At 44.3% G+C, this 11,772-nt stretch overlaps 1 protein-coding gene across 3 annotated transcripts; it reads left to right on the top strand.

Moving 5' to 3' along the window:
* The first annotated feature begins 1,328 nt into the window (after positions 1–1,328).
* On the top strand, positions 1,329–11,738 carry LOC107272130 (myogenesis-regulating glycosidase). 3 transcript variants are annotated; one of them, XM_025089354.1, is made up of 10 exons: positions 1,329–1,688; positions 1,964–2,090; positions 2,442–2,595; positions 2,694–2,831; positions 9,169–9,394; positions 9,497–9,901; positions 9,965–10,544; positions 10,611–11,088; positions 11,162–11,318; positions 11,406–11,738. In XM_025089354.1, the coding sequence occupies exons 1-10, from the start codon at positions 1,373–1,375 to the stop codon at positions 11,666–11,668; spliced, it is 2,844 nt and encodes a 947-aa protein (XP_024945122.1). In that variant the 5' UTR covers positions 1,329–1,372; the 3' UTR covers positions 11,669–11,738. The 3 variants fall into 3 exon arrangements, with proteins under 3 accessions (XP_024945122.1, XP_024945123.1, XP_024945124.1); XM_025089355.1 differs by having other exon boundaries at positions 1,547–1,688; positions 1,964–2,037; XM_025089356.1 differs by lacking the exon at positions 1,964–2,090 and having other exon boundaries at positions 1,552–1,688.
* Positions 11,739–11,772: the final 34 nt, after the last annotated feature.

Here is an 11,772-nt window from a genome sequence, read left to right as displayed (position 1 = left end):
GGGTACGTCGTTGTGGCAATATGGCAGAAGACGGCGTTCTCCAAATAGTCCACCAATTTTATGAAGGGTCGGTACTGGAGGCTAGGAAAAAATTTGTAAGGTAAAATTTTATATCTGTTCTCAAAAATTACAAAAATCGCGAAATTATACAAAAATGGGGAAAAAAGTCCCGGAGTGGTTACCGCGATCGGCAGTGACAGTCTTGACGGACTCGATCTAAAAAGACGAGACTGCCAATGCACGGCAGATCTATTCCTGATTTTATCTTCCCGAAGATGAGCTAGGGTCAGCTTCCTCATTTTAAGATTACGAACTTCTCCGTATCCTGAATGTTCTCGCTCTTACTTTACTCGTGACAGCCTTACAAAGGTTCGGTCTTTTAATATTCAGCACGTGGTCGCCTCTACGTAACCATTGTTATTCCGGAGATCGAACGAAGAAGAGACCCGACGGACGAGAAACGGTGTGCTTAAAAATTCAAGGATACCAACGGAATAACTTGCGAAGAACCATCCCCTTGCCTGAAGCAGCCGTCGCAGCCACCTCACCACTTCGCGACCCTAACCGTCCCGAGTCCTCCCCCTAGCCGCCATTCCCCCATAGACATACCCATCCAAAGAAATATTTATAGAGAATCGCCGCTGTCGAAAATCGATAGAGTCCACCGAGCACAGAAGATCCGAAGAAACAAATCAACGAGCTGCCGGGATGATTTCTTGGTAAATGCAAGAGTTCATCAATCACGGGAAGTGACGTCGACAACGGCTAATCGGTCTAACATCCCCGGAACAATAAATGTAATATACTGGGCTCTTACCTATACATACCGAAGCTCCATCTACTTTGCCATACTCCCGTTCCTTCCTTTTTCCGCTTTCCTGTCCCACGAGAAACTCCTCTGTATTTATATATTTCCCCGTCGTGTTTCCAAGAGATTTGTGGCCGCCAAGATCCACGTTAAATATCAGCCTGGCTCTTCGACGAATTCACGTTGAAAAAGTTATCTTTGACAACCCGTACAAAATCCAATTGACCATACTGTCAATAATAATCGCACGGGATTGGTACGTTACGCTTATCTTATCTTTCCTCGTATACTCATATAACTCTCGAAAATTTATGACCATGTATTAATGTAAAGAAAAGAAACAAGATTATAAAATGCTTTGGCAAACGTTTCATACCGTTTGAAATAACCGCTGAAAAACTGGGGACCAATCAGACTGCAGTTCCTATGGAAAGAGCCAACGGCTGTTCCCCCTATCAACATCCTCGATTAATCCATTAGAATGCACTGCGTAGCAACGCGTTGCGTAATAGAATGAGCGTTCGGTAGAAAAGAGCACAGTGCCAAAGGAGAGTCCAAGCGAGTATGGAAAGTGTCAGCAGAGGTATCGATCGTTGGCGAGGAAAAGTAGCTCTCGTTACTGGCGCAGCATCCGGAATTGGTGCAGCAATTACAAAGGCTCTGCTGGAAAACGGTTTAACGGTAGTTGCGGTAGACGTGGACAGCGAAGGACTGAATCGTATGAGAGAGCAATTACGAGATGACGATCTGCATCCGATGGAGTGCGACTTGTGCAAGGAAGAAGACCTGAATAAAGTATTCGAATACGTAAAGTGTAATCTAGGCGCAGTGAACGTGCTGGTGAATAACGCTGGTGTAACGAATTACGCAAAAATAATTGGTAAGCCGAATCGGGGCGTAGGAATAAAAATAAAAAAAAATAAAAAATAAATAAATTTTCATTTATCACCGCAGCGAGAGACGGGTAGACGGTTACGACTGATGAAAAAAGTCTATATATACGATGGTCCAAGCAATTTTTACGGATGCTGCGGGGGGGGGAGCAGCAGCGAGAAAATTGATGAATTAACGCGAGAGAGTCTGGAGCGTCGCTGCTTTTGTATTTCTGATGTTTCTTTGGGCGGCTTTTAAAAATTCCATAAATTATCCTTTCAGAGAGCGACAGGGCGGCGTTCGCGAGGCTGCTAAATATTAATGTCCTCGCGGCGGCCACGTGCGCCAGCATGGCGGTACGTATGATGCGAGAGAGCAATGCAGAAGGTCACGTTTTCAATATCAACAGGTATCTAAGCGAACCTTAAGCCAAACCTAACCTAACCTAATCGCTATTAACTATTTAGTAAATCTAACCCTTATTTCGGCTGGCTTCTCCGCGATACGTTTATATAAGCCCGTCTTGTTAATCGATGTTAATTAACGCGGTCACGAGGCTAAACGCTGGGTCGCAGCTGCGTAGCCAATTCCACCCTCTGTTAACGGGCTTCTTCTCTCCTTCGTAACCCTGCGTCCTATGTATCCTCGTATCACTCGACCAATATATATCTTTATTCCTCTTACTTTTATTCCTCTCTCGCCCGAGTAAACTCCCCGTGTAACCATGTATCCACTTCGCTCAATTGTTTCCTCGACGCAGTTTACTGGGCCATGAAATTCCTGAAGGCGTCCCCGACGTAGTTGACGGCTCCGGCGGATGGAATTTATATCCCAGCTGTAAGCATGCGACTGTCGCCATGACGCATACGATACGACGGGAGTTGGCTAAGATCAAAGTTCCAATCAGAGTTACGGTGAGATTATTGAGGAATAATGATTTTTTTATATTGATCTTATATTGATCGATTATCTGATATCGATGAAATTTTTGTCATTCTTTTTTATTTAATAGAGCATCAGTCCTGGGCTGGTCAGAACTAATATCAGTGGGCATACACCCTCTCTCAAGAAGTTCTTTGATAAATTGGAATGTCTAGAACCGGAGGATGTAGCCGACGGCGTGGTGTATGCACTGGGTACACGTAGCAAGGTACAGGTACGTAAAGTTGCGAGCATTGAGGAATTTTTAACGTGCAATGAAAAAGTCCGGCACGGAACTAATGTTAATTTATGGGAGAGTTAATGAAGTCGTAAAAAGTTCTTTTTTTTTCTGGTTTTTAGATAACGGAACTTACGATACGGCTAACCGGTGAACTCTGAAGTAAATATCTTTATGAGAAATTTCCCAAGAAGCTCTATGGGCTCGTTCCCGTCCGATTGCGAAGGGATAGAGAGTGCTCTATGGATTTTACTTTTCTAACTGTTATTTTCACTTTCTTCAATTAAACGGAGAAATCGATTCCTCCTCGAGGACACTGAGGGTCGTTTCTCATGAAAAACAAGCTGCCCCGTTAAGCTTTGTTATCGTAACAGGTCGACTTCCAATTTTATAAAAAAATTCTAATTGCGTTCTTGACGGAGGACGAACCCATGAAATTTGAAATTCCGAAGGCAGACCACTTTTTGCGTCCCGGGCTTTAGGTGATTTCACATTGCTTGGGTAAGAAATAAGCAACGACATGAAAATGTTCCAAGTGAGCGAATAAAAAAAAAAGATGTAAAAATTATATCAGAAGGCGGGAAAGAGATCAAACGAAATTTGCGGCGAATTTCGTAGCTTCTACGTTGTAAGAAATTCGAAATGATTAAAAGAAAAAAACATGGCAAACACCAAATCCAAAAGTGGGACTATGTCGTTAATAAGAGAAAAAAATAAACTATATTTTTCATGTCAGCGTATACAACTAAAATTTACCGGATACTCAATGCTATAGCCCCATACGGTACAGCACGTGGCACCACTGTGTACATTTCATTATCGGCCCTCCGTTTCTTTATTTGAGTTTCCCTCGATATTCTTGCCTGATTATTGTTTGTTTTATATATTAAGTAGGCAGGGGGTTGGCTGCCGGAATCGGGACCGATAGAATAACGCTATGGTGGCTCATGGTGAGATGCCTCGCGTAGCGAGACAAGAGAGAGAGAGAGAGTGAAAGATGGGAATAACAAGGCTTTTGTAACGCGGTGAAGAGGGACAGGAGGGTGAAAGAAGAGAGTTGCGTTTCCGCTGTCAGTTACGTCAGAGCCAACTATTGGGTATAGGTACCTTCCGTAAGAAAGGGTAATTGGATTTGTTCCCTCCTGCCAAATAATCTTTATTCTTTCCCAAAATTCTCCCCAGTCTATTTCTCCATCTTAAGGATTCGCAGAGACTCGATGCCCTTTTCTTACATCCAACCTCGTCGCCTTGTGACCGTGAATCGAAAAATGACGTCACAGGGCATACTCTGTCAAGTATTGCATTGCTTGTGATCAGGAAAAAAAGTAGTACAGGCGAACCGCCTATAGTAATTTCATAAAACGAACAACGACAAGCATCAGGTGTCCGAGGAAAGACCGTACATTAAGAAAGCAATGATATAAAGTGCGACTATTTCCGTTTTGCAAATATAACGATTATTTATAGTTCCAGGACAATAAGCCTCATAAATTGCATTTGCGTCGCTCGAGAGAGCACGGCCGTTATTGCGAGAAGCTCAGGATTTTATTTGCTAGCATTTTTCCCATCTATATTTTACATGAGGAGCGATACCAGTGCGCGAGGGCCGAGCGAACTTGGCCGGAGTAAAGGAGAGCGAAGTATAGGGCGCTTCGAAGGGTACAGAGGACCCGCGGAAAGGGACGAAGAGGAAGGCAGAATAATTTAGCTGTTTTCAAGTATAAGCAGCGATAAATTTACATATTTTAATATGAATTCCTAAATACCAACATATCCCTCCCATACCTATATAAACGGCAGGCAGCGTCCTTCTTGATCATTGGCCTCCTTCTACGTAGCATCCGACGAACTCGAAGACGAGGCAGGAAGAAAAAAAGTTGTACGGGTTAATCCAAGAAACGGAGAGACAAGCTGCAGGAGATAACTGGGAAGAAAAATAGCAAAAGGAAAAATATTGTTACGTCACCATAACCTTCCAAGAGCTCGAAGCATCGAGCAAGTACGGATACACGAATACTCGAGTCCGACTGTTTCCAGTGCATCGCGAACAACTGTTACTGCTCCATATCGTATACGATGTTCTCCTGCCGTCTGCGATCGGTCCATTGTAAAAGAATATTATCGTTTTCACAGAAGACTTTACGAGCACTCAGCAGGGACGATGCCCTGTACACAGTAGAGCAAGTTGAAAGTGTGCCTTAAAATCTCGACGCGTTTCATGCTTGTTTCATAGCCGCGAAAATTCACGAATAAAAAGAACTTTATAACACGAGCCAAGGCTCGGTGCACAAAATATCATATTTCTACGAAGAGAAGAAAACAATTGTTTATCGTTCCTACGCGCGCACGATGGACGCCAGATAAGAGCATCGAGATTAAAGTTGACTCACGACCAGTCAACAAGTCGACCAATTGATAATTCCGAAAACTTATTACATAAGAGCAATGCCGATACGGTTAAATACATTATCCGTAAGTAATTACTATAGATCCGCATGGGTTGATTGAAAATATTGAGGCAACAGGAAGATTAATTGATACGATATTTAGTAAGCATCAACCAATGTGAAACTCACTGTTGTTTATAACGTATACAAGTAAATACCGATTGCGTATACGTACATCCGCTACAGCGTGAAGTCTGCTGACAAATTCAGGCCCCTTTGGATAAGTAGGTCTAGCGCGTAGCTCCCGACTCTATGCATAAACGAGAAGCACGTATCCAAGTAACGACCATCCAACTCGGAGCAGTCTCGCGGCCCATAAGCCACCCCGGCGCATTACTTTTACCCAGCAGCCACCACGGCTTTCATCAAGAAACACAATGCCATTAACCAACGTTTCTCGTTCCGTTTAACATAGTCAGTAAACATAACCTAGCGCCTGTAGATAGAGCCTGTAGCCAAAGAAAATGAAATTGAAAAAAAAGAGAATTCAAGTATATGCATATACGAGTTGGGTAAGTTTGTAAAAATAATAATAACAATTGTGAGTAAGAACCGAAAGGTCTCTCCGAGCCGTGATCATCCGATTAACTATAGCGCAGAGATTCTGCTCGGAAATGGTGCCCACCTTGCAAATTGGATTAGAGCGATACGTTTCCCTCTCCCATCCCCAACCGCCGCCCCACGAGCAACTGGGAACAAGCCGTTGCAGCTGGCGGTTTTGCTGCGGTGCGCCACCCCGGTTTCACCCTGTCTAAGAATTCAGTGCAGCGCCCGGGGGCAATACGATTTGTGGCTCGACTCCGAGTCCTGGAACGAGAGGAGTCGAGACGGCGAGGCGAAGGAGATTCCTACCGGAGGTTCCTACCTACCTTACGTAGTGTGCCAGTAGAGCGTGGAGTAATGGAGAATAGAGGAATATAGTGGGTAGAGGACGGAGGAAAAGGCGAGGATGGCTAAAGCCACCGCGATGGGTTCGTTAGCGGAACACTGCCAGTGCAAACATACCCACTTTAACCCAGGGCCGTACGTGCAAGGCTGCGGTGTCAGATTCCAAGTGGTTTGTGGCCTCGCATATATGGCAGGACGAAAGAGCTGTGTCTCCTTGAGCGAAATTACGAAACCTCCTACCGGCGAAGCTCCACACTTTTATGGGTGATCGTCCTGGAGTTTCTACGGTAAACGGTATGCTAGAATGCCGATCGAAGTTTGTGTGCCATATATTTGTATACATATATGTATAAAGATAACTTAGATAACGTGCTAAGAGGTATATTTGTAACGTATCTCAATGTTTCTACACGACGATCAACGATCACACTTATTCGTAGCATCGCTTATATGTAATTCCCTTGGTCAGTTTCGATTAGTTCGTGCGCGAATCTCGAAAGGAGAAACTCGCTATGTCCTCTTAAGTAAATGTACATAGGATCCATACTAAAGACCTTCGACAATTATTTGCCGATCGTCAGGACGCAAACTGGCTGTGTGTGATACATGGGGTGTAAAGGTTAGGTGAGGTAGGCATTGATAGGAGGCGAAAGGAAGAAGTGAACGTCAAAGTGTTTTTATACAGTGTATAGTCTATAGCGCATATGTAGGATATATATACCGTTATTCTATATAGTACTCGAATGGATGCATATAATGCGCACCTGGCCTTGATACAACACGAGTTGTGCTTAGCGACCAGCTTACGAAATACAGTTTGGAGCACGCGCGTTATCTCACTCAGCTTAATACGCAGTTATGAAACAGCGAGGCGGCAAAGTTACGGAACAGTTTCCGCCAAGTATTAATTTAATTGTTCCGAAACCTTTGACCCCCGCCCCACTCGAAATTGCACCTTCGACGGCAGACCGAATAGCTTCGTCCTATATATACACCCGACGCTCTATCTCCATTATACCAGCTTGCTACGTGCAGCCTATATTTTTTTTTGCATTTTTTAGGCTGTAAAATAAAAATTCGTTACGTCACTCCTTGCACGATTCTTACGATTTTATTTTTTTTTTTTACGACGAAGATCCAAAATCTTTCTGTAGACCTGACAATCATCGGCGCGGAAAGATAAGCAAGTCTTACCTATATTTTCGTGTTTAGCTTTCGACAGTGACTGGCTGTCACCGGGACAGAGTAGTCCTTCCGGTCGGTTGGAGTATAAATAAAATTGAAAAAGAAAAGAGAAAAGAAGCACGAGGGTTCGAGAGGAAGCGACTGAAGAGATGGAAAAAAGTGTATTATCGAAGCAGCGAGAGCGGAAACATTTATTCGGCATTTATTATCAGCCGTCGCCAGGAATCGTTCACCTGCCACAGGACGATTCTCGCAGGAAAAAGCCAAAGTCTATAAAAGCGTCTTTCGACGATCCAGGAAGACGGATTTACGACGATACCAGTGTGCGATCATCCTCGAAAAATTTCCCAAGACCACCCTCCTCTCTCCCCTCCCAAAGTCCTCCGTTCGATACGACTAACGCGTATCAGGACTACGACCATTTACGATCGGCCGATCCTAGCAAATCGTTATTTACTTTACCACGTATAGCAGCTAGACGACACCTCGAGCGCCGCAGCTCTCGACTCTATGGTTTTATGACCCTCTGTAATGGGATTACTGGATCATCCCATAAGCTGTTTGGACGCCCTATCCGACGGAATATTTCAAGCCGGGACGCAGCAAAAGGGACTTCCGATACAGCGTCGACGCTCTCTGTGTATAATATGCTAACTGTTGAATCCAACCTAAAGCAACTGGCCCGTAGCGTTGCGAAGAGCGGTCGTTGTTCCGAGCGCGGGATAAACAAAGATCCAATAATAAAAGACAACAGGAAGCTGAGAGAATAAATCGAGTCGTTCGCTGCATCCCCTATGCTGTGAAACTCTAGGTAGACGTCCCGCAATACCGGAGATATTTCTATGACTCGATTAATAGTTTCGGTACAGTGGGAATCCGGCACGGGATAAAGGATACAGTTGCCCAAAAACAAACTCACCGAACCGAAAGTTCGAACGTGCAATTTTCCTATGGTCCACGCTACACGACTCGCGCCGCTATGCGTTATGTATAACGATGCGGATACACCGACCGCATAGATATTATATACACGAATTGACGTAGAATTTCGTGACCGCGTTGAACATTGCCGAAGGTATATTATACTTTTAACGGTACGTTCGGCCATTTTTTCCCAATATACGTATTGGCGGAAAAGGTTCCTTAAAGCGATCGAGGTAAAGGGTTATTCACAGTCGTCATACCTGTTTAAATTTTCAATCCCAGCACAGATAGGCAACGCATTGTTGGGATTTACTGCAATTTCCACACCTAGTGCTCGCCTCCCCTCATCCGCCTCTTCGCCACCGTCGAATCACTGTCAAAACAAATAAATGGAAAGCATCAAGTAGAGCTTGTAATGCGAGCGAAATCCCGTAAATTTTCCATTATGGTGAACATTTTAATTAGCCGTAACCAGGCGCTTCTGCAATTAGGAAACACGTTGAAATTCACTTAACTCTCGATACCGGGAATATCATAGAATTTTATGAAAATCCAGACAAAATTAGGAATTATATTTCACGTTTATAATTAATTCGTGTGGAGCATGCACGTTTCACCTATATATACTTATAGCTCTTGAACGACAACTGTATATCCGTATCAGCAAGGCAAAGCTGATACAGATCAATGCCCATACTCATACCTCTCTTTTAGCGTTAAGAGACGTCTATTAATCGTTAAAAGACAGCAGATAGCAGTCGATAAAAGACGTCTCTTAACGCTAAAAGAGAGATATGAGTATGATGTACGAGGCCCAAGTGTTTAATCTCGCTACGGCATCGTATTTAAAATCTGACTAATCTAACGTTTGGTAATACGACAAGATAGAGCACATTAACGGTCGATATATATTTCGAGAAGAATCGCTACCGGCTAATCAGTCCGCTGTGAACATGTGGCGCGTGCACGTCGTGGGGCTTCTCGTTATCTTCTTGTCCGGCATCGGAAAATCCTCTGAGCCCGGTGCAACCTTTTCTGCAAATTTGGGAAACCGCAAGGTGAATCTTAAGGAAGATGGAGAGAACTTCTCGGTCGAGCTCGAGAGAGCTGGTAAGTGACACATAATTTCTCCTACCTCGCAAGGAACCCAGGTCCTTTGTAAACGGGCAGGACTTCCTCTCTAACGCTGGCTCATATTAACACACCGTACAGATGGTACGAAAGCCCTGAAAATCCTGTTCATCTCCGAGGCTAAGTCGACGACCACCCGCACCAGTCCTAGATTCATTCAGGATTGCCCGGACGAAGCTGTCTGCATTCAGTCGAACGACCTCACTCGAATCACCATGACTCAGCCCGACTTTGAAGTTGTTAACATTGCCATGCACAGTCCCGGAAACGACACGACGTATCGGAATTGCATCAAGCTGGATGACGATGTCCAGTGGTTCGGTGGGCCTCAGCAGAAGAAACAATTCTGGCCAGTGCAGCACATGGTGTATCAGGATTACGCCTACCTGCCCATCGAAGACCAGAATGCCGCAATTGCCGAGCCCTATTGGTTGAATGGCAAAGGAACATTTATTTACGTTAACAGAACAGTCCCACTTTTTATCGGTAAGTAAAAATTATAATTTCACCCAAGAGACAGTTCTCTCACCTGGCTTCTTTTTTGTCCAGATCAAAATATTTATAAGTACCAGCATCTCTGTCTCGTCGCCAAGATAGACACACCGTACAGACCTCGTGGATACGTTCATCTCAATTACAACGTAGGAACTTTCGCTAATCCCAGACTTGCCCACGAGTACGCAGTTGAGAATTTCCTAGGTAAACCCACAGACATTCCAGACAAGGCTATGGTCACGTATCCCATCTGGTCCTCCTGGGCAAAATACAAAGTCAGCGTAAGCGATTTCTTAATGCGTGAATATGCCGGAGAAATCCTTGCCAATAACTTCACCAACAGTCAGATTGAAATCGACGACCTTTGGGAGACTTGCTACGGTAGTCTCACCTTCGATACCTCCGCAACCAAGTTTCCTAATATCCGTAACCTCACGACTGATCTCCACAATCTTGGATTTCGCGTGACCCTCTGGATCCACCCGTTCATCAACGTGGACTGCACCGAGTATTATAACTTAGCCCTGAGGAATGGCTACCTGGTCAAGAATATCAACGGATCAGTAGAAACTTCCTGGTGGCAGGGATCCAATGCTACGATCGTCGACTTCACAAATCCTGAAGCAGTGACGTGGTAAGGAACGATTAAAAAAAAACGCATTACCAATCCGTGATCGATCCAAGTGCATTGTGGTTAAAGGTTCACGGGTCGTCTCAATGCTCTAAAGGAATCCTCAGGAATAGATTCCTTCAAGTTCGACGCAGGGGAAATATCCTGGCTGCCTCAACCGGCAGACTTGACCGGAAACCTAGAAGAACAACCAGGAATTTTTACAGCACTCTACTCGAAGCATCTGTCTGAATTTGGAAGCTCGATAGAAATAAGATCAGGCTGGGGAACCCAAAACTTACCAAGATTCGTGAGGATCATCGACAAGGATACAAGGTGGACCTGGGACAACGGTCTCCCGACCCTGATCACAACCACGCTGACGATGAACATAGCTGGTTACGTATTTGTCCTTCCTGATATGGTAGGCGGGAACGGGTACGTGGGTGACGAGGCATTGATATCGTCAACACCTCCTGAGAAGGAATTGTTCATCAGATGGTTGCAGGTCAATACCTTCCTGCCAGCAATTCAATACTCATTCGTTCCTTGGACCTATGACCGCGAGGTAATTCCTTGAAAACAAAAAAAAAATTACATTAAAATCCAATAAATAAATATCCTTCTTAAACGTCTGACAGACCATCGAGATATGCAGGAAATACACTGATCTCCACATCGAGTACGCGAGAGTCATTCTCGACATAATGGATGAAGCCGTATCGACAGGAGCACCCGTCAACCCACCGATATGGTGGGTGGACCCAGACAACAAAGAAGCCCATAAGATTTCAGACGGTAATATCTCGTTCTAATTCGAAACTATCCCAGTTTTATAATTTAATACCCACAGAAATTCCACACCCTTTCGACAATCCCTTACAGAATACATGCTGGGTACGACAATTCTGGTAGCACCGGTGATCGAGGAAGGCGCCGTTACTAGAAACATTTATTTGCCATCGGGACACTGGCGCGAGGAGGCCTACTCCAATCACACCGTTTACGTGGGACCGACGTGGATTTACGATTACCCGGCCCCGCTCGACGTCTTACCATATTTCACACTAGTAACTCAAAGTAGTGGTACGGTACACATAGCCAGTGCACTGTTTACATTGTTAACAGTTATCGCAATTAATATATGATCTAATCAAATTTATCTTATCTAAACATTTTTACGTATACATATAACATTATAAAAGATAAGTTTAAGTACTGGTTACACTCTTTTATCTCATTGGCTGGGGGG

The sequence above is a fragment of the Cephus cinctus genome, unplaced genomic scaffold, assembly GCF_000341935.2.
Source record: "Cephus cinctus unplaced genomic scaffold, Ccin1 Ccin1_scaffold1109, whole genome shotgun sequence".
NCBI classification, from domain to species: Eukaryota; Metazoa; Arthropoda; class Insecta; order Hymenoptera; family Cephidae; genus Cephus; species Cephus cinctus.
This window is presented reverse-complemented; position numbering and strand designations above follow the sequence as displayed.